At 55.3% G+C, this 26,119-nt stretch overlaps 1 protein-coding gene and 1 non-coding gene across 2 annotated transcripts in view; both read right to left on the reverse strand.

Moving 5' to 3' along the window:
* The window catches only part of ITPR3 (inositol 1,4,5-trisphosphate receptor type 3), an 87,042-nt gene that overhangs the window by 25,350 nt on the left and 35,573 nt on the right, over positions 1–26,119 (reverse strand). Inside the window, exons 4-29 of the mRNA XM_065404111.1 lie at positions 25,995–26,081; positions 24,583–24,741; positions 23,837–23,935; positions 23,579–23,662; positions 22,978–23,124; positions 22,095–22,190; positions 21,038–21,088; positions 19,739–19,881; positions 19,051–19,150; positions 18,480–18,640; positions 16,522–16,663; positions 15,443–15,604; positions 14,340–14,512; positions 13,270–13,389; positions 12,084–12,266; positions 9,917–10,168; positions 9,234–9,378; positions 8,740–8,887; positions 7,450–7,646; positions 7,069–7,198; positions 6,188–6,245; positions 5,750–5,915; positions 4,971–5,135; positions 2,705–2,773; positions 1,132–1,257; positions 246–368 (exon numbers count right to left, since the gene is read on the reverse strand). Coding sequence (XP_065260183.1) covers positions 246–368; positions 1,132–1,257; positions 2,705–2,773; positions 4,971–5,135; positions 5,750–5,915; positions 6,188–6,245; positions 7,069–7,198; positions 7,450–7,646; positions 8,740–8,887; positions 9,234–9,378; positions 9,917–10,168; positions 12,084–12,266; positions 13,270–13,389; positions 14,340–14,512; positions 15,443–15,604; positions 16,522–16,663; positions 18,480–18,640; positions 19,051–19,150; positions 19,739–19,881; positions 21,038–21,088; positions 22,095–22,190; positions 22,978–23,124; positions 23,579–23,662; positions 23,837–23,935; positions 24,583–24,741; positions 25,995–26,081 — 3,486 coding nt within the window. The remainder of the gene's footprint in view (positions 1–245; positions 369–1,131; positions 1,258–2,704; positions 2,774–4,970; positions 5,136–5,749; positions 5,916–6,187; positions 6,246–7,068; positions 7,199–7,449; positions 7,647–8,739; positions 8,888–9,233; positions 9,379–9,916; positions 10,169–12,083; positions 12,267–13,269; positions 13,390–14,339; positions 14,513–15,442; positions 15,605–16,521; positions 16,664–18,479; positions 18,641–19,050; positions 19,151–19,738; positions 19,882–21,037; positions 21,089–22,094; positions 22,191–22,977; positions 23,125–23,578; positions 23,663–23,836; positions 23,936–24,582; positions 24,742–25,994; positions 26,082–26,119) is intronic.
* TRNAK-CUU (transfer RNA lysine (anticodon CUU)) lies at positions 15,734–15,806 on the reverse strand. The gene has a single exon. It is a non-coding gene; the product is annotated as a tRNA-Lys (tRNA).

The following is a 26,119-nucleotide window of genomic DNA, read 5'->3' on the forward strand; positions in this document are numbered from 1 at the left end:
AGGTTTCTAAGCTCCAGTCTAGTGCCTTTGTCGCAAGGCCATCCTTCTAGAGAGCAAGCACTATCACGTGAAATGTTAGTGAACTATCCAGGACTGGCCAGCGGGGTAGAGGGACCAGGGTGGCCTTGTTGACCTACCGGAATTGGTCTCTTCCATCTCTATTGTCTACGAATCCCCATCTATCCCCCAGCCCACTCCTCTGGCCCCATGTTGAGCTCTCCCGGAGGGGCCCCCTCCTCTCTTACCCCAGGGGTGAGGAACAAGTTGAGATGTTTGTGCAGAAGGGCCTGGTTTCCTTGGTTCCCAGCGCAGAATTTCTGTAGGAACTGGTGGGTGTATTTCAGAATCTCCAGCATCTTTGCATCACCCTGAGCAAAGCGGGAGCAGAGAAGAACGTGAGTTCTTAGGGGAGGAGCCTGAGGAATTCTACCCAGGAGACCTCCTAAGCCATGAGAAGCACAAGGACGCCCCTCCCAAGATGGTATTTCCTAGGGTTACATTGTGGCATATCAAAGAACAAATCAATCAGGTTCGACGACACCAAATCAATCAGGTTTCTGCATCCACAGCTGGGTCAAGGAAGAAATCTCACCCACTGGACACTATTGTGCAGACAGGTGTATTGGACTGCGCTGAGGCATGCTGCTGTAGATGGCTCCTCGGTCCATTCCTGTCTGTCAGAGCTGACGTTACGCCATAGGACCCTGTATTACACTTAGAAGACCTCTTGAGGTCCCTTCTAGTCCTACAATTCAATGATTGGTGATTCCCGTATACAGACCTTTCCCCACAACGCACTTTGCAAGGGTGGGTAAGAGTTTTGTGTCCCCATTTTACAGACAAGGGCACTGAGGCCTGGGGAGATGAAGTGACTTGCCCAGGGTGGTGCAGTGAGTCAGTGGCCAAACTGAGAAGAGAACCCTAGAGTCCCAGCAGCCAGTCTGCTGCTCTAGCTATTAGACACGCTGCCTCCGGGCATCCAGTATGTAGAAAATCACTGGCAAATCCAGAGCAGCATGGACTGAACGACTGACTCCCGCTCTGAGATATTCCAGTGGCTTGAACGTGCACTGGGGCTGCTGCCTTCGACTCCCATCCATCCCATCCCCGCCCTGCTTCCCACTCTCCCACCTTCTCGTAGGGGATCTGCAGCAGATCCAGCATCACTTTGTGGGCGTCCATGTTCTTCATCAGGCGTTGCTGCTTCTTGCGCACCTGCTCACCCACCCCGCACATTTTATTGAGCCGCTCCAGGATCTGGAGAGGGAACCCCGCCCCCAAAGCAAAAGAGAAGAGGAATGAGCATTAGAACACACACGGCAGAACACAGCCCTACACTGGCCCCAGTGAGGCCGGCTGAGATGCGTGAACGGGCCTGTCCGAGCCCTGAACTCTAAGGTTAGGACCCTGGGTGCTCTCTAGCCAAGATGCCAGAGTGACAGCCTGTCTGGGAACACACTGCCTCAGGCTACTTGGAGATACATTCCATCCCCCAGGAGATCAAAGGCACGTTTGTTCTCCTGTTGCCTCCTCTGAGCACAAGAGGGAGGCCAGCCTTGGCTGACTGAGTTTCCCTGGTGTAAAACCAGAGACAGTCCACTGAGCACAGTGGCGTCATGCTGCATTTACATCGGCGTCGCTGAGAATCCAGCCTGCGATCCTCCAGGTTGCCAAATGGAAGGTGTCACATTACGTATGGGCAGCTGAGATCTCGCTTTTCCCCCTGCAGCAACATCTGCAGCCCCAGCTGGCAGGCTGCACAGCCAGGCCCTGCCTCGCATTCATGACCCTTCAGGCAGGAACAGATTAGGATGTCACCCCACGGGCCATTATGACCCTGGCTGGGATTGTTCTGGAAGCCCTGCAAAATGTTGGGTCAAGTTTCTCCCAGGCTTACGCGCTTAAAGTCATTGGGCTGCGTGGGTGAGACAGAGGGGAGAACAGGCCCCTTTGTGTCCAACTACACAAGGGAGAGTCAATTCCATAGCGCAACTCACCAAGCAGAATAGCAAAAATTAGCACAGGGCCTCAATCAACTGAGAAACCCTCATGTCCAGCAACTTGAGTCTGGTGTCTGAATCCCAAATCCTTGTGTCCTCCTAGTGCAGAGTGTGAGCCCTGGGTCTCATTCATAAATCCTTGTGTCCTTCCTAGTGCAGAGTGTGAGCCCTGGGTCTCATTCATAAATCCTTGTGTCCTTCCTAGTGCAGAGTGTGAGCCCTGGGTCTCAAGCATAAATCCTTGTGTCCTTCCTAGTGCAGAGTGTGAGCCCTGGGTCTCATTCATAAATCCTTGTGTCCTTCCTAGTGCAGAGTGTGAGCCCTGGGTCTCATTCATAAATCCCTGTGTTCTTCCTAATGCAGAGTGACAGTCCTGTGTGTCATTCACAAATCCTCACCTCTGTCCCCTAGCACAAGTCCTGCCTTTTACTTTTATTGCACAGGGTTTGATGACTTCATAGGGCTCCCTCTGCACTAAACTTTTAAGTGTAAGCCTGAGTCTTGCATGTCTTTGCACGCAAGCTGCCAGCTCCACCCCTAACTTCTCACAAGTCCCTTATCCGTGGTGCAAGACGCTGTATGTAACACCATGAAGACAACTCCAGTCCAACGTTCCCTGCTGACCTGGCTAGCTCAGGCAGTCCCGCTGCACAGCTGGCTGGTGCTACGTGATGTTACCAGAGACAATATTAGCTGTTACTTACCCCTTTGACTATCTTGTAATTCTCGCTGCTCTTCTCTTCAGGGGTACTGACCTCCTCATCTGCAGTGTGCTACAAAGGGAAGGAAAGAGAGGAACGTCTCTCAGTACAAAAAGAGACAACCCAATAATAATGGGGGATTTCAGCTATCCCATATTGACTGAGTACATGGCACCTCAGGATGGGATAGAATTTCTAGTCACCATTAATGACTGCTTCTTGCAGCAGCTAGTCCTGGAACCCACAAGGGGAGAGGCAATTCTTGATTTAGTCCCAAGTGGTGCACAAGATCTGGACCAAGAAGCAAATATCGCTGAACTGCTTGGTAATAATAGCGACCATAATGTAATTAAATTTAACATTCCTGTAGGGCAGTGGTTCCCAAACTTTAACAACCTGTGAACCCCTTTCACGAAAATGTCAAGTCTCGCGAGCCCCCTCCTAAAAATGAATATTTCCAGGGATTTTCTCCTTTACCTGAGTATAAATTATAAAAGTAGTGATCTTGGAAATACACAATTTGTTTTTATGACATGCTTATTACACATTATTTATTATTAATTATTATTTATCATGACAGTATTTTTATTACATTATGAAAATGGCAACACTCTTCCAAGATCTCACTTTCGTAGCTTGTATCACTTTGAATAAACCTGTTATAAGACAAGGCTCCTATGTTTCATCAAGGAGTATCAGAAACAGCAGGAAGGTATTTAAGAAGCCAACTCAAAGAGTTCCTCCTACACAAGCATTCAGGTCTTGAGCAGTCCAGGCAAACAACGCACGTTACAACAAAGCTTAAACTTGTTCTTCATAATAATTTTAAAAACAAGATTAGCTGCCTATTTAATTTTAAAAACAGCAAAAAATATCCACCCCCCTTGCCATTTCTTATAAGGAGTCTTGAAGTTTAAATCTCCTCAGTGTGATAGACATGCTTGCTTTGATCTGCTTAGCTCTTGGAAGTCCAGGGGCTCCGGGCTGCTGGCCTCGTGCTGCCCGGGGTCCCTAGGGACTGCTCTGTCCGCCATTAGGGAATTTTTTCCCCGAGAACCCCCTGTAACATTTCACGAACCCCAGTTTGGGAACCACTGCTGTAGGGGGTAAAATGCTAACGAACCCCACCACAGTAGCATTTAACTTCAAAAAGGGGAACTACACAAAAATGAGGAAGCTAGTTAAACGGAAATTAAAAAGAAGAGTCACAAGAGTGAAATGCCTGCAAGCTGCATGGAAACTATTTAAAAACACCATAACAGAGGCACAAACTAAATGTATACCTCAAATAAAAAAAACAGTAAGAGGACCAAAAACAAAATGCCACCCTGGCTGAACAACAGAGTAAAAGAGGCAGTTAGTGGCAAAAAGATATTCTTTACAAATTGGAAATCAAATCCTACTGAGGAATATAGAAAGGAGCTGGCATGTCAAGTGTAAAAATATAATTTGGCAGGCCAAAAAAAAGCATTTGAAGAGCAACTAGCAAAAGACACAAAAGCTACCAGCAAGAAAATTTTTAAATACCTCAGAAGCAGGAAGCCTGTCAGACAATGATGGGGCCCCTGGACGATCGAGGTGCTAAAGGAGCACTCAAGGAAGACAATGCTGTTGTGGAGAACTAAATGAATTCTTTGCATCTGAATTCATTGAAGAGGATGTGGGGGAGATTCCCACACCTGAGCCATTCTTTTTAGGTGACAAAGCTGAGGAACTGTCCCAGATTGAGGTATCCATAAAAGAGGTATTGGAACAAATCGATAAATTAAATAATAATGTCACGCTAATTTTTATAAAAGGCTCCGAAGGCAAACCTGGCAATTACAGGCCAGTAAGCCTCACTTCAGTACCAGGCAAATTGATTGAAACTACAGTAAAGAACAGACAAATAGATGAACACAATATGTTGGGGAAGAGTCAACTCAGCTTCTGTAAAGGGAAATCATCCCTCACCAGTCTATTAGAATTCTTTGAGGGTGTCAACAAGCACGTGGACAAGAGTGATCCAGTTGATACGGGGTACTTGGACTTTCAGCAAATCTCTGACAAGGTTCCACACCTGTCAGTTTCCCCAGCAGCAGCTGCCTTACTGCACCAAATGCCTAACTAACACCCATCTCTGGCATGCCCGATTCAGAGGGCTGAACCCAGAAGCCACCGAGAGGCAATATCCTTCAGTCACTGGCCTGAGCTGGATTTGAACCAACGACACAGAGGTGTCTGTATCCAGTCCCTCCCCTTCAATCTGGAGAGCTGCTCAGGTTCTTACCTCTTTCTTCTCCTTTTTGGCCCCTTCCCCTGCATCCTCCCCCTTGGGGCTGCCCTTCTTGTCCACCCAGAGTTCAGATTTCTCCACCATCATGCGCAGCTTGTCGAGCTCAGACTTTATCACCTTGTAGTTCTCAACATCCTGAGCCGAGATCAGGAGCTGGACCTGCAACACGAGGAGAACCTCAGCCCCTTCTGCTCACTGAGGAACCGGTGTGCAATGAAAAACCAAGCGTGGGTGTCCATCCGCCTTCTCCTCACTCAGCTCTCTGCTTCCCCCCTTCAGTCCAGAAGGCACAGGGGTGGCTGTGGCTGAAACAGCTGATTAGAAGCTACTTTTATGGCACTATCTGGCCTGGGAGTGACTCTGTTACCCAACCCTGAGCATCCGCCTCCCACAGATGAGGATCTCAAGACCACTTAGACTTGATTCCTGCAGGGCATGGCAAGGAACTGCAGCCTCCCTACTAGAGCAGTTTAAGGAAGGAACTGCACCAATGGGGACTTCCTTAGCTGGCACAGATCTGGGCATTCCACCAAGCACCTTTTCTTGGTGCCAAACGCTGTGGACATGCGCCAGCTAGCTGCTGAACTGATCTCACCCGCTCATTTCACACCACATTCAGATGGACTCAACCTTTGGTCACTGCCAGCCTGGCTGGATTTAGACTCACACCTAGTGTAACCTATTTACAACCCCCTCAGCCAACTGCACCCCAGGTGCAGGCCAGGACTTGCGAGAGAATCTGGGACACCCGGGCTGCCCCCCAGCAGTGTTACCTGTTTAAAGGTGTGCAGCACCTCCTGCCTCTGGCTAAAGTGTTTGAAGAGGAGCTGGAGGGAGCCGGAGACAAGCGGGGGATAGTTGTGCATCGTCAGGTGGATCAGCACACGGAGAAACATCCTCCCTCCTTCATCATCCACCTCTAACATGCTGCTCGACTTCCTGAAGCCAAGGGGAAAGACCACGATGTGAGTAACAATCAAGGACTCCCTAGGGCTTTGTGCTGGCCCTGTGCTAGCCCATTCCACTCCTTATGGCTGATAAGGGGCTCCTATAGTAGCCTTTATGATAGCCCCAGGCCACCCACATTCTCTGCTCCCTGTGGCTTTCAGCCTCCAGCAATCCACCCCTTCATAGGAGAGCGGGACTTATCTACAGGGAATAGTAAAGGACAGATTAATTTTCCACTGGAAAGAAGGGACCGAGGCACTTACCCAACCCCAAACATGGCCTCTGCCAGCTCGCCTATTCTCTCCAGGTTCATCGCTGCGTCTGAAAGGAGAGAAAGCAAAGGGACCATCAGCAGGAGTTCGCCACCCTCCCTGCACCAATGGAAGGTGACAACGAATCCAGGCGAGGCAGAAACTCCTAGGGAAACAGTCTCCACTCCCAATCCAGGGAGGGGAAAGGGGTTTCCTGCCCTGCTGAACTCCGAGTGGACTGGGCTATCTCTAGGTCGTCACAAGGTTGTTCATCAGTGTGGTACCTGAGCATTCACCGCGGTATCCGCAGATTCTTTACCTCCCCTGCCTTTGAGCACCTTCCTCGGTAGTTCTACGGTGAGCCACTGGCCACTTCTACATGCACACACGTCCTGCTGCTATTTCATTGGGGGGAAGGAGCATATGGGAAGTGGGGAGGGAGGTGTCACCACCTTTACCCTTGGGCTTACAGGGAAGCGCTTACAACAACAGAAGGGGAGTGGGGAGAAAATCAGCAAAAGGAAAGAGAAGCCAGGGAAGGAGGATGCAGATTTTTATTATTGAGCTGATATTAGGTACCACACCTTAGAAACACCAGAGTGAAAGTGTCCATGTCCCTAATTTCCTTCAACCTCCATCTCCTCCAAGCAAAAGCCTCCCAAACCGCTACTGGGCCCTGGCACCAAACAATCAATAGTTCCAACCCAGCCCGTTCAGTGCAGCACGTATCCCTCTCCATCTGCTAAGAGGGTTTATCAGAGCCATATAGTGCTATTCAGTGTGTTCCCGATAATGAGCCGGTATTTAACATGTCATATGTGGTACTTTAAATCTAAGCTGCACTGGAGACTGGCACTGCTGGTAGAGAGCAAAAGGGATGGAGAGACAGTTACTTGTGGAGTCGAAGGCTGGAGCTGTCCCGTCGGCGCTGCTGTCCTGCATGGGGTAGACTTCTATGAACTCCTTCTTGAAGACGGAGAGCAGGTAGGAGATCCTGTAGTCCAGCCGCACGTTCAGGATGAACTGGGGAGCAGCATGGGCAGAAGGAGTGTAGAAGTGAATCCCCCACCATGGAAACCGCCCTCTTCACACTGCTGCAGCTTCCCGGCCCCCGCTCCCAACCTTCCCCTCTGACCACCCCAGCCCTGCATTAATCAGAGGCCAGCGGTACCGGTCCATAGCAGAAGTCCACGGGAACCTGCAACTTCCTTATTTCATTTGTTCCCTCCCTCTGAGCTTCATGCACCAGCTTTTCCACCACCATGGGCGCCCACCTTCAAGATCTCCAAGATCTTCAGCTTGGTCTCCATCACAACGATGTTTTCATTCTCTATGGTCCTCTCCCGGTCCGTGGGCTCAGAGGCCACCACGGTGCTGAGGATTGGGCCACTGAAGATGGAGTGCTTCCGGCTCAGGACCATGGTGGACATCATCTGGCCAACACCCTGGATGGACTTCCGTACGTTCTTCCCTAGGGAAGCAGCCACAGTTGGCAGGAGGCTAATGTGTGAGGCCAGCTTTAATACACTGAGGGGGCTAGAGCTGGGCTTCTAAGTCCACCTTGCGGCTGGCATAGGAGCCCACCCAAACTTCCACCAAACTGGAAACCGCTTTAATTTTATTGGAGGATAAACGGGGAGGCTGATTATTCACCTGGCGTGTCCCTGCATTTCTATCTTACTATTGCTGGCAAAATTCTGAGCTCCTCCCCCACAGGGTTAGGCCTGAGAGAGGCCAAGCTCTTGCTAACCCCTGTCTCTCAGGCTTGGTCTACACTACAGAGTTAGGTCGACATAAGGCATGATGTCAGTGCCTACACTATAGCCTTGCTCCCACCAATGTAAGTGCCCTACTACACCAACATCATAACTCCATTGCCACGAGAGGCGTAGGGCTTATGTCGATGCAGTTAGGGCGACGCAGTGTCTGTGTAGACACTGCCTTCCTTACATTGGCTGTTGGCTGTCATTCTTGTCAATTTCACTGCCATGAAATTGACAAGAAAGCCAGCTCCCCACTCCCCAGGGGGTCTCTGCTCCAAGCCAGGCTGCCACCCCGGCTCCCAGCTTTGGCTGCCACCCGGGCTCCTCACTGGCCGCTGGGAGCCCTGCTGCCCACCACGGTCCCGGCTTCCTTCTCCCCACTGGGAGCACGGCAGCCGACCGGACTCCAGGTGCGGATCTACCCATCGGAGGCGAGAAGCCGCGGGCGACTTCCCCCCTGCTCCCAGCTGTGAGCGCAGAGGCGAGAAGCCCCAGGTAGCTGCCCCCCCACTCCCAGATGGGAGCACTTCCAGAGACAGTCAGGCCCACCAGTTTCAGTTGAGGTCATCAATGCAGGGCCACCCGGGGGGGGTGGGGGGGGGCAAGTGGGGCAATTTGCCAGAGGCCCCACAGAGGCCCCCACGAGAATATAGTATTCTATAGTATTGCAACTTTTTTTTATGGAAGGGGCCCCCGAAATTGCTTTGCCCCAGGCCCCCTGAATCCTCTGGGCGGCCCTGCATCAATGAACTGAGACAGTTCAGAGAAGCAGGTGCTTACAGGCCAGCCATGGAGCCTTACCTGCCATATCCTCATTGTACATGGTCTGCATCATCAGCTGAGGGTTCTGGACACAGTCTATGATACCCAGCAGAGTCCGCGTCAGGCGCAGCAGCTCACTGAAGCTGTAGAAGCCAAAGTAGATGAGGTTGTGGGCGAGACTGACGACCTGCAGGAAGGACAGAAAGACTCCAGATCTCTCCCACACCCCATGAGCAGACGAAGAATACAACCGTACAGGGTAAGGACTCCCAAGATGGCTGCAGTGGCAATTGGCCATTCCAAGATGGCGGCCCAGTTTGTGCCAAGAATTGGCACTTCCAAGATGGCTGCCCACAGTATGACTAGAAACTGGCCGCCAAGTTTTCGCAGGGCTCCTGTACTGCAGTGAGATGTGGCCTCCTTGCCTCTTCGAGGGAATAAGGCCCATGCTGTGCTGAAATGCCCCCACTCGGGGTTGCTTCAAAGCTCTGACGAATGCCCCCTCCCCAGCAGGGCCAGCGCAGGTTTCTCACCTCAAAGGTGAGCGTGTTCTTCTCCTCGTTGGCAAAGGGCACCGCCTCGCTCACCACGTTGTTGAGATAATCCTCCACGAACTCCATGGTGCTGGCGAACTTGTTCTTCTTGTCGTCCCGGGAGTCGTTCAGGTTGGAGTCGTAGCTGCGAAGGGGAGGAGCGGCACAGTGAGCCAGCAGGAGATGGGCCAAGTCTCCCTCAACGCCCCAGCCCCACAAGTGCCTCTCCCGAGGAGGAGGAGCCCCTGCCTCACTCTCCAGAAGGGCAGCACGTTGTGCCAGATGCAGTTCTATGCATCGGACGGACAGGCCTGGAGGGCAGCGTTCCCTCCCCACAAAAGCCCGGCCGGGCAGCAGCAGGGGCGAGTGTCCAAGTAACGTGACTCAACCCTGGCCTCGAAAGAGAGAGAGAGAGCTCAGTCTCCAATGCTCATTGAGTCACTGGCCTTGAGGGCTGATCAGTGCCAGTTGTGCTGGTGGGGTTTTTTTAAGGCTTTGCCTGTGAGAAGGCCTGGCTAAGACCTGCCAGACCCATTCCACATGTGCCGCCCCTGCCTGCCTTCTGTATGGCCATTTGGTCAGGACTGACACAAGTTGGATCTGAGCCAGGGATCTGTGGGGTGGGATGGTCTGGAATCCCCCTTGCCACCCTCTTCCCGGTGAGAAGCACCCGTTTGCCTCACTCTTTGATGGTGATGGCGGTGGGGATCTCCGTCCACAGCCGTGCAAACTTCACGGGCATCACCAGCTCCTGGGGGTCCCGGTCCACATGCACGTGCAGCATGAGGTGGCAGAAGGAGGCCCGGAGGTCAAAGGGCAGCATCTCATCCGCCATGCAGAGGAAGATGAGATCCACCCCCAGCTGCTTGGAGATCTCTTTGATCGCCAGGTACTGGCGGTCCAGGCACATGCGGGCAAACAGCTTCAGCTGGTACCTGTTCGGGGCCGACGGGGGTGAGAACGCAGGAGGGCAGGGAGGAAGAGACACAGAGAAGGACATGGGGAAGAGATGAAAGGAGAAGGAGAGATGGAGGAAGAGAGGGAGGGGACTGTTTATTAGATCATTTGTGGAAGCGACAAATATCATCCCTCCCCTCTGCCGAGGGAACAAGACCCCGCTTCATGCCCAGCTGGTGCCCCTTGGGTAGCTGGCGAGGGCCTACTGGGATGAGCAAGAAAGCTTAAGAGAGGCAGCTGGGCCGGGGGGCTGCTCTCGAACAGCACAGACCGAGCTCTGGGACTGGAAACAAAGGCCCAGCTGTGCTCCCGTCGCTGCACTCCCACTGACTCCAGCAGCAGAACACACAGTGGCATAGCCAGGTTTTAAGAGCAGGGGGCGCAAACATAAAAAAGGCGCCCCCCCTTGGCTCGTCCTCTGGCCACGCCCTCCCTTGGCTCCTCCTCCGGCTGCTCCGCGCCCCCCCAGCTCCTCTCCCACGCCCCCCCATCTCATCCCTCCTGCCATTGTCCCTGGCCAGCCCTTCCCCCGCCCCTCTGCTGCCGGTGCCCGGTGCCCGCCGGGCCGGGGATCGCAGCTCGGCAGGCTGAGCAGCAAGCGGCCACCCGCCCGCCCGAGCCCGGCTGTGCTCCTCGCCCCTGCTTTGGCAGCCGGGCTGTTGCCGCACTGAGCCCAGCCAAATGGAGCCTTTCCCTCAAGGCTGCTGCCAAGGCGCCCAGCCTCCTCCCCCCTCGCCGCTTCTCCTGCCGGCCCCCCTATTGCCGGGCGGCACGCGCCCAGCCCAGCCCCGCTGCCGCACATGCTCCTCCCGGCCCCCCGCCGCCGCACATGCTCCCCCTGGCTTGGCCCGAGCGCTCCGGACCCGAACGGGCCCAGCAGCGCAGCCTGTCCCCGCTTCTCCCCCCGGCTGCCAGCCCCCCTATTGCCGGGCGGCACGTGCCCAGCCCAGCCCCGCTGCCGCACATGCTCCCCTCGGCCCCCCACCGCCGCACATGCTCCCCCTGGCCTGGCCCAAGCGCTCCGGACCCGAATGGGCCCAGCAGCGCAGCCTGTCCCCGCTTCTCCCCCCGGCTGCCAGCCCCCCTATTGCTGGGCGGCACGCGCCCAGCCCAGCCCCGCTGCCGCACATGCTCCCCCCGGCCCCCCGCCGCCGCGCATGCTCCCCCCGGCCCCCCACCGCCACGCATGCTCCCCCCCGGCCTGAGCGCTCCGGACCCAAACAGGCCCAGCAGCGCAGCCCATCCCCGCTCTCTACCTGGCTGCCTGGCGTGCTCCTCCGGACGCGCCCGCCGCCGCCTCCCTGGCTCCTCCGGCCGTGCTGCCCTTCAGAGAGGAGCAGGCCCCACCCGCTGGCGCCATATAAGGTAACCCCTAAGGCGCCGCTTTTGAAAAATGTCCTGAGGGGAAGCGGCTGCTTCCCCTGCACCCCACTAGCTACGCTACTGAGAACACACCCCACAGTGGCTGGCTGAGGGGGGTGGCCACAAACATGCTCCTCTTCTGTTCCCCCTTTACCTGCACCCAGCCAGTGTCCCATGGGCACACCCCCTCAGCGGGGCTCCTTTAGAGCGGGGCTGGCCTTAGCATTAGCGGGGCAGGCGGGTTGTGTCCCCCATTGCCAGACAGGGCGATGGGCCGGACGGTCATCTCCCTGGCTCATCCCAGCGCCTGAGGAGGGAGATTGGGCTGGCCCAGGAGTGGCTGAGCATATGGAGACATGGAGGGGGCGGGGACGGCACTCGCAGAGCCCAGCATCGGTTCCCTTGATGCTGAGTTCCAGTCCCTGGTGAACTCCCCCTAAAAGCCCAGCTCAGCCAGGGGTGGATTTACTCCAATCCTCACGCTGTCCCCGTCGGACCCCCGGGAGGGTCGGGGAGGCCGCACGGTGTTACCTGTAGTAACTCAGGATGTTCTCATCATGAGCGTTGCCCGCCCGCGCCTCCTGCGCCAGCTGCCGGATGCTTTTCTCATGGCAGTCATTGTTCTTGTCACTCCAGGTCAGCCAGACCTCCTCCTCAGAGTACTCGATGCTCAGGTATTCATGGGTCTGGGACATCTCCTTCACTGGCCTCAGCCTACAATCACACCGCCATGTTCAACAGGGGTCTTTACTCCCCATTGTATGGATGGGGAAACCGAGGCACGGCGAGGCAACGGGACTCGCCCAAAGTCACACAAGGAGTCAGGATTCCAGATTCCCCGGGCCTGTGCTCTGACCGTTTGACTACACTACCTCCCATCTCACACGGGGCAGAGGAATAACCAGCAAGGAAAGAAAACTCATTGGGTATCACAGGCTGGGAAGATCCTCTTCTAGACTGCTGACCAGGAGCAGAACCAAGGGAGCAGAAGGCTGAGCCCAGAGAATCCACCTGTCCCAGACTGATGCTGGGCCCAGATGCTGGGAATTGTGGCGTGGGCAAGCCGAAGAAGGCCGATACTTTATACTGTGTCTTAGGCACTAATTTCAGGAGGCTCCCCGTAACAATGGCCCAGATCCATCCCTCTATATGTTGGCCCCATCACTGTAGTATCTGAGAGCCTCACCATCTCTAATGGGGTAATCCTCACAACCCCGCTCTGAGGCTGGGCAGGGCTCTTCTCCCCATACTACAGAAGGGCAACTGAGGCACAGGGTAGATTAAGCGAGGTACCCAAGGTCATGCAGGGAGTCGGTGGCAGAACAGGGAATTGAGCCTGGGTGAGTATCCTGGCCACTGGCCTATCCTTCCTCACTGGACAGATGGGGAATTGGGGTAGAGAGAGAGTCAATGATGTGCCCAAGGAATGGAACCCAGACCTCCTGAGTCCCTGGCCAAGGCCTTAATCACTAGACCACCCTTTCTCTACCCCCTTGAAATCAATGGAGCGATGCCAATTTCCACCAGCTGAGGCGCTGGCCCTGAAGATTGATGGGTGGGGGGGCAGGGTTAGCTGGCCCTGAAGTCTCATTCCACCCTATGAATTGACGGGGGGGCGGGTCCTGTGACACTCCCCACTCCACACACGCTACAGTCCCCCATGGGGGGGTTGGGAAGGGCCCAGCACTCAGGGCCGAGCGGCCCCTGGGATACTCACTCTGTTTTAATCAGGATGTCGCTGTTCTTGGGGTCCAGCACACACTTGCAGATAAGCTCCTGGGTGACGGGGATGGCAATGTGGTTGGACACACACAGGTCCGAGAGGTAATCTAAAAACCTGGGGCGAGCACAAGAGAGCCACAGCTCACTGTCAGATGGGGCGGGGTGAGGGGGTGGGGTGGGCTGGTTTGAAGGAGAAGGGCACCCCAGTGGATGCTCTGGCTTCTCTCTCAGAGCTATTGTCTTCGCATGAACCTGGACTGGGGTTGCAGACCTTATGGTGCTGTTGGCTTGACGCACAGGATAGGTCTTTGAGGCTTGGAGAGCGCATGCTCCCCACTGGTGAGAAACCCTGCTCTGGCATTCACACCCAGGAGGGTCCTCTTGCGTGAGCACCAGGCTCAGCCCAATCTCGCCTTCAGCGCCTGCCCTTTGTCCGAGTCTCCACCTCCCCAGGCCTCACGACTCTGCTCCCATTCGGCGCAGTGCTGCTTTTACCTCGCCAAGATCTGCAGCATCCAATGTCCCATCCCCTGACAGCATAAGCCACCCAGCAGGGCACTGCCAGCCGCTGCAATCCCCCCGGGAGATATCTGCCCTCCTACATCACGAACACCCTGGAAGGTGCTTCCACCCCTCCGATACCCCTGGCCTCTGGAGTTCTGCCCCCGCAGGGCTCTGCTAGCCTCTCCGATCCCTCCAGTCCTGGAGAGCCAACCCTTCTAGCATAGGTCACTTTGCAAGGCCTGCTACTCCCTTCACTACCCCAGCCTCTGGATTCCTCCTGTTTCCTGCATAACTCCCTCTCCAGGGCACTGCTAGTCCCTACGATCCAAACGCCAAACATACCACCCCCTTCACAAGCACAGTCTCTCTGCTGGCCAGCAACCTTTACGGCTGCAATAGAGCAACATTCAGCTGGTTGGATACTACAGTCTTCAAACACCAGCGCACAGGGGGAGGGAGAAATTGAACAGGAAAAAAAGAGGTTCCCCAAATGTCCGTACAGGGGTTCATCGCTCAGTGCACACAGACTGCGACACAGCGGCCAGATTGCACGGCACGCACCTGGGTTCCCGGTTCTTGCGCACCAGGCTGACGAAGGTCTCCACCTCGGTCTTGGTGATGTGCTTCTCCAGCAGCTTGCGGTTGTTGTGCAGGAGGGCGGTGATGGTGTCCTCTGCCAGGATGTCATAGCCGATCTGGGATTGCATCATGCCGAACTGCTTGGCGATATGTTCCTGGAGGGGAGAGGCACAGATCAGCTCGGGGGAGGGGCGGGGCAGAGCAGCTGGCAGGGGACAGGGAGGGCCAGGACTAGCATTGGGTGCCAATGGTGACCCAAAAATACACCCCCAGCGTGAGCAACAAGTAGGGTGAGCAACATCTGGAATCGGTGCTCTGACACCAACTGGGGTGCCCGTCCAATGCAGAGACCCAGCGCCTGCAGATAACGCAGACCCAGCCTCTGGGGAAGGCATCCAGGTTCCCCACTGGCTGATTATGGTTGGGTGTGTGCTGGCAGTGGGCGCGGGTCCCATCCTCCATCCAGGTCCGACTGCTGCCCCCTCGTCTCAGACCTCCGTGAGCCATTTCCTCAGAGCACTCTCTGCTTCCGGCACCTATCTCCTTCAAGGGCTTCACCCCATAGGCCCTGCTCGCTGTCTGGCCAGCTGTGGAGAGAAGGATCCCCGCCCAGGGGTTCTCCATCACAGTCAGTGTTAAATGGTGGCCAAGAGGAAGATCTAAGCTCCAGAGAGAGAGAGAGAGGACAAGGTTCCTGCCTGCCTTGGGGACAGCAGAGCTGGCATGTGGTGAGGAGGCCAGGGGCCTGGAAACTCTGTCACTTCATGGCCCAAGTAGCTGACAACTCCAGTGGGAAGACAGGGAATTATCCATATGGGTGATTCTGCTAGAGCAGCAGGAGTGCACGGGAGTCCTAAAGCCCACAGCTTGCTAGCCAAATCAGCAACCCGTGCGAGTGGGTTCCTGGAGAGCAGATGGAGATGGCTTGCTCCCTTTTTGTGATATGGACGTACAGCGCCTAGCACAATGGTGCCACGATCCCCGATTAGGGCCTCAAGGTGCTACCGCAATACAGATGACAATGTACCATGTGGGGCCAGGAGCTGCAGCCAGGACGACCCGGCCACTCTGCCACATGGACCCACCTGGTTCTTGCGATAGTCCTCCTGGGAGTGCCGCAGCACCCGGTAGCAGAGGCGGAACATGTACTGATAGGGAGCGTTCTTCTGATCCGACAGCTCCTCCAGCCGCACCAGGGGGCCTTCCCCTCCTTTTTCCTTGAATGGAGCTTTCAGGATCCCGAAGATCTAATCGAACACAAAAGAGGGAAGCCGGAGGGAGTCAGATTCCAAGCTGCCCTCCGCAGAGTCCTTCTCTGCTTTCAGAGCTGCAGCTCAGTCCTCTCCATTTAGTACATTTAAGGCAGCAAGATCAAGCGCCCAACATGGGGCTTGAACCCATAACCCTGAGATTAAGAGTCTCATGCTCTACCAACTGAGCTAGCCAGGCTGTCACAGGCATTTCTACTGTGAGATAAGGGAGTTCCTGCAGGCAGAGCCTGGTTAAACCCCCCCTGCTGCAAACTCAAGGCTGGAGAAGACCCCTTCCATGGTAGTTCAAGGGATGCAGTGGGTCCCCTCTGGAGACCTCGACTCTGATCACAAGCAGAATGAGTTGGACCATCTAAGGCCTGCGTGGAGATTTTGTGACATCAAAAAAAGCACCCTACATCTCGTTGGGCTCCAAAGGAACCCAAGGCTGGAATAAGAGTGGGGCCGGCAGGTCAAGTTTGATGAGTGTCAGCAGAGCTGCGTGTGGGGCACAAGACTGATAGCCGTGGGGAGCTGCAGGTCAGGACTGATTGGCATCCGTGATGGAAGAGGGCAGCTTGCATGACACCAGCACCAAGTATACCCGCCCTCTGGCCAATTTCTAAGAGCACCTTATTTTAATGATCTTTCCATTGACCAAATTTGCCCCCCAATCCCAACTATGAATAACTTCTAACAATAACTATGTAAAAATGCCCCTGAAGAATACAAGCTGGCTGCACAGACACACAGTCTGCAATTCTCCAGTCTCTCTCTCTGACCAGCCCGTCCCCAAATTCCCGTTCCCCAGCGCATGTTTTCCCCACAGCTCAGTGAGGGTTCAGTGGCTGAATCGTTTTGGTTCAAACCCAAATCCGCGTCCCTACGTGTCTCTCCTCTCCCATCCTGCTCACCTGTTTCAGGATGTTCTGCTCCCGCATGAGTTTCTGCCTCTCTCGGTTGGGTTTGGTCACCATGATGTCCAACACATTCTGCCCATTGTTGGGAACGTCGCTGACGAAAAACACCAGGTCCTCCAGCAGCTGGATCACAAACCTGCAAAGCGGGCAGCATGCAACATCATTATCGGCAGCGGGTGCATCCACGCCACCTGGGACCTCAGCAATGGGAGGGTTAATAACCAGAGAGCAGCCTAGAACCGCTCTTAATCTCCAAACTAACCCCCAAATGTTGGGTGGTTCATACAAAACAAATGAGACCAAGTTGGGTTTTGAGGAACTTACGCAGTGTATAGAACATGTATTGGGCCTCTGTGCAGGAGAGAATGTAACCCCCATAATGTCCATGAGGAAGTTATTCCCTGACCTCTTAGAGCTTGATTTATGCCCTGAAGCATGAGGGTTTAGATCCCTTATAATTGTGTAGAACCAGAAAAAGAATTAGATAAGTTCATAGAGGATAGATCCATCAATGGCTATTAGCCAAGATGGTCAGGGATGCAACCCCATGCTCTGGGTGTCCTTAGCCTCTGACTGCCAGAGGCTGGGAGTGGACGACAGGGGATGGATCCCTTGATGACTGCCTGTTCTGTTCATTCCCTCTGAAACACCTGGTGTTGGCCACTGTCAGAAGATGGGATACTGGGTTAGATGGACCATTGGTCTGACCCAGTATGGCCGTTCTTATGTTCTCATGTGTATTCAAACGAAAATACATAAAGAATTTGGCTTGGACAGCAGGACTAATATCCTCCCCCTTGTGAATAGTCATGAGTTTGATCATCATGAGTAGTCAGGACCCTGGTTCTCTTCCACAAGACATACCCCTTCAGCCAAGTTTCTGGCACCCCGTAGTCCAAAGGACTCAGCTTGTCTCCTGGCGGAGGGGTGGCAAAGGGGAAGTGGCTCAGTCTGTCTGCATCACCGGATTGCAGTGTTTTGCTTAGGAAATGCCAAGAACCCACCCACCTATAAATAACACCGCGCTATCACGGGGCCATCTCCCAGCTCCTAATTTATTTCTCTTGTTGCAAAGGAGGGGCTGGCACAGGCCCGACACAATCTGATTTCCTTGCTGTGCCCCTGGGGAGGAGCAGGCTTGTAATCAGGCCACTGGCAGGGAAGCTCTAGGCTGAGAGCCATGGTATGCCATGAGTAACAGAGATACGGCCCGGCCCACGGACCCTGCCACCACCCGGCACCGGAGGGCAGGCTGCATTCTAGCAGCACTCTGCTAGTAGCATTGCATGCTTCATTGCTTATTGTAGGCTGGATATCCAACTAGGCCCCACCCCCACCACATCCCTTCTGCATCCCGAGTGACCACTTGGTCAGGATACAGGGGCGGGGGTGGGGGGGGAAGGCCTGGCCACAGTAGGGGTGACGGGACCAGCTGAGGGCGAGAGGCCTGGCAGGGGGGGCTGGCCAGTGTTGGGGGCTGAGATGCCTTGCTGGGGGTGATCTCAATTGGAATGGAGACTAGGGAGCCTCCCTGGAGGACCCAGCTAACTGGCTTGGAGAGGCAAGAGGCTTCCAGCAGCATAATTTCCACCAAAGTCAGGCCCCCAGAGTGTCCATTTGGTACTGCAGGCAGAGGAAGATCTCTGGCACCCTAACTCTACTCCCTAACTCTGTGCTCACTGCCTCACCCCTGCACCAGAGTGACTCTGCTCCCCTCCCACAGACATCTGCGAGGCGATGTGACCAAACAGTGATCTGAGTGGAAATCAGGCTTTCCTGGGTTTCACCAAAATCCACAGGGCTCAGCACACTGGAGCCTCCGATGCTCCCTGAGACTCATCGGATGCAATGTTCAAAAGTCACCACGTTACAGACAGACAGAGGTGCCTTTGAGTTGAGCATGGGCCTGGCTTTGCTTGGCCAATGGTCAGAAGCACTGCTGGGTTTGTTACCTGCGGTCGTTCTGGCTGATGAAGCCCTCGTTCATCTTCTCCACCACGTTGGCCAGCATGTAGCTGGCATCGTTGGCAAAATCCAGGTCCCGGATTTCTGACACTGGCACAGAGACAATGGCAAAAGCTTCTTTGTCCTCCTTGGTGGGGCAAGTGCCAAGCTGAAAGAGAGAACCCAGTGTCACCCCTTACCACAACCCGCTTCAGCTCCAGCGAGAGCATCTGCTGCAGGGTCAGATACACACGGGCACCTTCTCAACACTTTACCCACTACAACGCTGGGCTCCGGGTATACCCCCCCCCCACACACACACACACTGCTATCTACCACCACCACAGCACCTTTACTCCATCCATGGTGGGATGAATGACCCACCCTACCCCCTCCCTACCTCATGGCTACTATCAGCTATTGCATTGGACAGCTAAGTTGGGTTCTAGGTTGCTTTGGTTGGGTTCTAGGTTGCTTTGGTCCTCCTGATGATGATCAAGAGCCCACAGGGACACGAACTCTGAATTCTAAGAGCTCATAAGACCCTGCAGCCAAGCTGTGACCAAACGTGGGACGTACCATGAGACGAATGGGTCTCTCTTCATTGATGTCAATGGGCACGTCAGTGCTCTGGATCCAAGTGTTCGTACAGAGGTGGCGCAGCCTCACGTAGGAGTTCCTGAAATCGGTACAATGAAGGTTCTGTTCCTATCGCGCTTTCCATCCAGAAAGGCGCGGAAGCACTTTCCAGATGCGCAGATGGGAATCACGTCAAACTTCCCTGTGCTGAAATGCAGCCACCTCTGGGGTGGGACACGACAGTCATTCTGCACCAGCAAGCCTACAGAACACGATTTGGGGCAGGAGAGAAACAAAGCAATTCCTGCAGGGGAATTAGGGGAGTCGACACAGTCACCCAAGCGGGAATCGGGCCAGGACCCCATGGTGGCGCTACTGCTTTTCCAACACACAGCAGCTCCAGCCACGCAGCTCCCACCAGTGAGCTGGCTCAGCGAGAACAGGGCCACCTACACTTCCCCTTAGAGGTCCCCCAGGCAAGAGTGGACCAGGTTTCAGTGCTAGGCTTTCAGGTTGTGTGACGGCTACTCCATGCTCCCTTCCTTGACCCCAAATCTTCCCCCCTTCTGAAGCAGCCCAGCCTCCATGAGACTGCGCCCAACTGGCGAACTAGCTCTGAATTCCCACCAGGCCATGAAGCTGACTAAATCGGTGAGGTTTCACAGTGGACCCGGGCATCCCCGTGTACCGAGGGACGAAGGAATCCGTCTTCTGCAGCGTGGTGGGGTCCAACTCAAAGAGGGAGGCGATGTCATTCCCGTGGGGCACGGCCACCAGCCGGTATTTGATCTTCTCCCCTGTTTTCCTCCGGCTGGAGCGAATGGTCCCACCCTGCACCAAGGGAAGCAGCTGTTGAGCGTGGTACCAAGCGGTTGGACGTGGTACCAAGGTCCCCCACGCACACGTGCTCTAGGGGGAAGGCTGGTCAGGCTTGAGACACAGCAGAAGCTTCCAAGAAACTGGGCCGGGGCCTTGCAGCACGAAAACAGTCGCACACACACATGAGGAGAGGATTGGCCTGCACCAGTGGATCTACAGGACCAAATCCACCTCTATGGCTTCCCAAAGGCACTTGGTAAATGGGGTAAAAGAACCCCTCTGCCACAGGCTAGGAAGTCGTCTCTCTTCTACCACCACCTCATCTGCACGCCCTTCCAGCACGCTCTGAGCTGTGCGAAACATAGGCGCCGACTTCCCCTCTGCCCGGTGGGTGCTCGACCCCACTCCGCCCCTGGCCCCACCCCTCCACTGCCCTCGTCCTGCCCCCATTCCACCCCTTCCCCAAAGTCCCCCCCTTCCCACCCCATTCCACCCCCTTCCCCCAAGTCCCCGCCCATTCTCCACCTCCTCCCCGAGCGTGCCACGTCCCCGCTCCTCCCCCTCCCTCCCGGAAAGTCCTAAGCGTCGCCAAATAACTGTTAGGCGGCGGGGGTGGGGGGCAGGAAGTGCTGGGAGGGAGGGGGAGGAGCGGGGATGCGGCGCACTCGGGATGGGGAGGAGGCGAGGCAGGGGCGGAGGGAGCTTGGCTGCCGGTGGGTGCGGAGCACCCGCTAATTTTTCCCCGTGGGTGCTCCAGCCCCGGAGCACCCACGGAGTCGGCGCCTATGGTGCGAACCCTCCAGGCAGTTAGATTCCAACCAGATGTAATAACACCTGCAGGGGGTGCACTCGGGACACTTGGCCAGTGTGCTACACGGAGATGCCTCTTGGAGCAGGTACGTTGAGCAAGGCACCCTTCCAACACCGCCATGAGCACCACACCCACCAGAGCACAATGCCCCTCCAGTGTCACCCTGAGTACCAGGTGCTGCTGTTCCCCGGAATCTAACTGCACCTGCTCCGTCCCTAGCTGAGCCAATGGCCCGTTCTGTTACGGTGCTGATTCCCTGTGTGAGAGTCTCAGTGGATGAGCATGAAAATTACTTCCAGGCCCAGAGAGCAGCAGCAGCTCAGCCACTGGCCAAGCAGAACACAGCTCAGAGCTCACCGTGGGTGCAGACTTGGGATCGGCGGCATCTCCTTTGTAACTTGGGTTTTCCTAAAAAGTGAAAGAAATATTAAATAAATAACTATATAAACACGAAAGTTGGGCCGTTGACTCTGACCCTTTCAAATTCCAAGCAGCGGAGTTTGTCACCTGCTCTCTTTCTTCCACTGACTTCAACGGAGACATGCCAGATAAATCTCTCTTGGATGTCTCGCTCTAAAATATAGGTTCTAACCTTCGCCGCACCATGTGGCCCTGAGGCACGAACGGGTGGACGAAATGTTCTGGCCTGTCTTATGGAGGTCAGACTAGATTGGTGGTTTTCAACCTGTGGTCCCTGGACCCCTGGGGATCTGCAGACTCCGTCTTAGATTTCCAAAGGAGTCCGCACTGCCATTTGAAATGTTTTAGTGGCCCACAAAGTTTAAAAGGTTGAAAACCACTGGAGTAGATGATCATTCTGGCCCTGAAATCTGCAAATGCCTCGGAGGACTAGCAAGAGCTGAATTTGGTCAGGAGTCAGAAAAGAGTTAAGCATGGCTGGCCAAATTCCTTTTCATCAAAGCAATGGGGTTGTGGTGAAAGGATTGACAGTAGAGCTTGGCCCGGGATGAGCATATAAAGGACAGCAGGCCAAGCTGAAAGGGAAAACGTGAAGAGCAAGTTTGACAAGTGCGTGCCAGCTCTGGGGGCTTTCTGCTGGGCAAATGGCATGGCAAATGGGCAAACAGCAATGTTGTTCATGGCCCTGGTCCCAAGCCTTGGCATCTCTGCCTCCTATAAGCCAGGAGGAACTGGGAGGGAGCTGTGGACCCTCCCGTCAGCAAGGGCAAGAAGCCTCCCAGGCAAAAAGTTCTCAAAGTGCCCTATAAACTGGATTAAGGTGAGCTTCAGCCCTAAGGAAAATGTGCAGGGCCCCCACACAGAACATGGCCCTCCAGAGAGCAGTCACTGCTCTGCATAATAGGCAAGTTTGCAGTCCCTTTGCAAGGGATGGCAAGACCTCAACGGTAGCAGAAGCGGACCCTCTCCCTCCAGCTCCCGCCGCTGCTCTTACCTCCGCGGCCAGGTAGTTCCCAGTGGCGAGATGCTTGAAGCGGTACAGGCCATTCCAGTGCCCGGCTCCACCTCGGCAGGGATCGTGATGGACCACCTGAAAGGCACGCGGGGAGAGGAAGGAGGATCCAGGGGTTAGGGCGCTAGCCTGGGACTTGGGAGACCACACTGAATTCCCTGCTCCGCCACAGACCTTGGGAAGTCACTTAGCCTCTCTGTGCTTCAGTTCCCTGCCTGTAAAATGGGGATAACAGCCCAGCCCTGCCCTGCCTCGCAGGGGAGTTGTGAGGGGAAATGCAGGAAAGGGAGTGAGGTGCTCAGAGCATAAGTACCTAGGATAGCTCTGTGGTGGGTCAGGTGGGGTGGCTGGGACAGGTACACCCCAGAGCGGACATGGCTTCCAGCAGGGAACAGGAACCATCTGAACCCTCTAGTTGTTCATGGTGGTAGATCCCGGGCTCTGCTTTGGACCTATCGTTAGCTCTGTGCAGCGATTAACTGCCCCTTTTCAGTGGGCAGCGCCGCAGCCACCGGCACTATGGCAGCCTTGCTAAGGGGCAGCATTTTACAATCAGCCCAGGCAGAGTGTCTAGGCCGGAAACGTACAGAAACGGCCATTCATTCTGTCAAAGCATCTGCTACGAAAGCGTGAACTCAGCAATCCACAGAGTCACCTGCCAGACTCCAGCCTGACGCTACCCCAGCCTGGGTCACCAGCAGGGCTGGCAGCTGGGACTGTCTGCACCAAAAAACACACCCCTCTCCTCTACCGCCTGAGCTGCCATCAGTTGTCGGCGGTAGTAGGCTGTTATCCTCTGTGCGCACCAGCCACTAGAGAGAGAGCCGACACGCTCTTCCACAAATGTGCTCCCCCGGGGGCTCACCTCGACTTCCCATAGGGCATTGGAGCTGGTGGCGGACGTGGCAGACTGCCTCAGGGTGGTGCGGAGGAAGACGTGGATTTTGGCCTTGTACTCGTCGCAGGTGAGAAACTTCTCCTGCTCGGCATGGAACAGCCTCACCACATCCCCCTGCCAAGCAGGGACACAGAGAGGAGGTTATGAGGGAGGTACCCATGAGACACACGGTTCCATGGACACCCCTTCCCTAAGCTTCAGAGACAATATATGCACTCATGGGCCAATCAGGCCCAACCGCCTTCTTGCAGGGCTGTTGTCCCGCAGAGAGTCTTTGGGATTCAGGCAGCCTCGAGCTTATACCGGTGGCATGCTCAGCAGGGCAATCGCATCCAGACACCCTATTGCCCCACACCATTTCCTCCTCCCACTTCACTAGGTAGCAGGATGGGTGAAAGCGCAGGTTTTCCCTCTTAAAGGAGCAGAGCACTACTCCCTGTGTTGGTACAGACTGGCAAAGAAATTCAGATTGATAGTCCCAGGGGCTGGGCCGTGTTTGTACAGCGCCTAGCACAATGGAATCCCTATCCAGTAGCCCTGGCGTGAAGAACGGATGCTCGTTCATTACCCCTTTCAGAACTTCCTCCATGTGGTCCCGGAACTGCATGAACAGGTTGATTTTCCAGCTGGTGTTGCAATTGACCGAGTTCACCTGGGAAAAAAGACAGAGAGATCGAGATGCTAGAGACGGTCCTGAAACAAAACAGATTGGTTCCAAACAAGCGCTAAAGAAGTTCAGATCCAGACGTGAGCATCGTGACTACTAGCCCTCCCACTGAGTCCCTAGGTTGGACTCAAACCCTTCCCTCCTCCCTGTTCTTGGTACCTCTTTGCAGCCGGCGTTGTCGGCGAGCTCATAGTTGCTGGCATGCAGTGGCTGCCCAGCGTTCACAGGGTTCAGGATCACTTTGTCTCCCACGACTACCTGGGGAGGAGAATTAGAGGGGGATGGGGTGAGAGCATGAATATGGGGACTCTGCAGAGGGATAAGCCCCCGGGCACGCTGCCTGCATGTCTCTTTCGTGGTTGCTGATGTGGAAGTCTGGCGGTGGAGAATGGTCCTGCCGCCCTCAGGATCCTCCACCAGCCCCCATCACCTTTATTCTGCGAGCCTCTCGCTACTCACAGGGATCTGCAACTGGGATGCAGAAAAGAGACTCTCCCTATCTGGGAATGCACCATCAGCATTGTTACACAAACAGGCTGGCCTTTTGGGGGGGGGGGGGGGGGGGGCTGAGGAACAGGGCATGTCCCCTCTGCCCCACCCTCATCTACTTGAGAGTGAAATCCTAGAGGACACTGAATAGCTCCACTACCACCCACCTGACATCATGCCCCCCCATCCTGTAGTGGACCTGAGCTGAAGCAGCAGGAGGGAGCATGGTCTAGTGGTCAGGGCTGGAGACCAGGAGTCAGGACTCCTGGATTCTATCCCTGGCTCTGCCACTCACCTTTGGCAGGCCACTTACCCCTCACTGTCTCAGTTTCCCCAGTTGCCTCACAGAACATCGAGTACGACACTCCCCACCCCGAGCCTTCCCGCCTCGGTTTCCGCCTCCCCGCCATACTCACATTATCTCCATTGCTCCTCAGTTTCCAAAAGGGCTGGATAAAGAGCCAGGAGCCCTCGTTGCCCGTGGCATCCAGCGTCACCCTCATGGCGTTCTTCTCCAGCAGGGCGGGGAGACGTTTGTTCACCGTCAGGTACTTGTTACTCTTCATGTGGAGAAGCTGGAAAGCCAAACCCAGTGGCAACCCCAGTCCCTTCTAGGGCACCTTAGCCCAGGCAGGGAATTAGGGAGACCCTGCATGGTGACGCCAGGCAGCACAGGCTGGGAGCGAGAGAGACCCACAGGGTCTGTCTGTGTCCAGCAGCCTCCTCCTTTATATCCACTACTGCAGAGCCCTGTCTCTTCTCCACCACAAGGGACACTGCACGAAGAAGGCCTGGTCTGCCCACATTGCCTTTGGCTTTTGCCTAGTCCTCCAGCCTGGCTTGCTGCCTTGGTTCTGTGTGTCACCCCAAGGCCCAAGTTACGGGATGGCCTGAGACTTTCAGGTCTCATGAAGCTGAGTAGTTGTACCCCAAAATCTAACCTGCCAGCAGCAGCCCTCAAACAAAGGTAACTGCCAGGTGACAAACGAACACAGGGTCCCGTGGGTGCAGGGCCAAGGCATTGTACGCTCCTTCGGCAGCCAAAGCAATTGTTTTACTTGTCTGCTAATACTCGCCTGCACCCTCACTTCCTGCGCAAGCAGACCGGACCGGGCTGCAGTTATAGAAGCCGCAGCACTGCATAGGGCCCCCTGCGTTCAAAGGGATGCGTTTCCAGCTGCTCATTCAATGGAGCCCACTGATGGGTGAGAATTTACTCCGGTGCTTTGTCACATCCTGGTGCGCCCATCCGCTACCCCACAGCCTGCAGGGTCTTAGCAATGCACCACCAGCCACCCAAACCCCTTCGCATCGAACAACAGGCAGGGAATGGACCAATCTTTAGCTACAACCCAGTTGGGGACTGAATCTAGATACCGATGGTTTACTGCTCAGGGACAGAGCCCTGCCCCTTCCCTTACTGCCCATGTAGACCCCTCTGCTCTCATACCTGAGGCCAGGTAACTCTGGGTCAACACTGCAATAAAACACCCGCAGCTGGCTCGGGCTGCAGGGCTATAAAATTGCAGTGTAGCTGTTCGGGCTTGGGCTGGAGGCCCAGGCTCTTAGACCCTCCCCCTCACGGGGTCTCAGAGCCAGCCGCAGGCGTTTCCCTGCAGTGTGAACATACCCTCCATTAGCTATTGCCTAGATGCTTCTACTAAAACGAACACTTGAGTTCACTGGAGAAGCAATCAGGCAGCTGTGTAGGTGGCTGCAGTCCCTATCCCTGGACGTCCTGGGAGGAGATAAGAGGCCACGCCGCGAGCTATAGCCCAGAGCTGCGGCGATGGTGAGCCCAAGGGAGGGGAGCGCTTGCGACCTATACCTGGATGACGCTGCCGTACTTCACCACGTCCCCGTGCACCTTCTTATTCTCCGTATCGTTCTGCTTCTGCTCCATCTGCGCCGCATGCTGTCCGCAAAACACAGAGCAGGGCCCGGTGAGATGCA

This window comes from Emys orbicularis, chromosome 4, assembly GCF_028017835.1.
Source record: "Emys orbicularis isolate rEmyOrb1 chromosome 4, rEmyOrb1.hap1, whole genome shotgun sequence".
Taxonomy (NCBI): Eukaryota; Metazoa; Chordata; order Testudines; family Emydidae; genus Emys; species Emys orbicularis.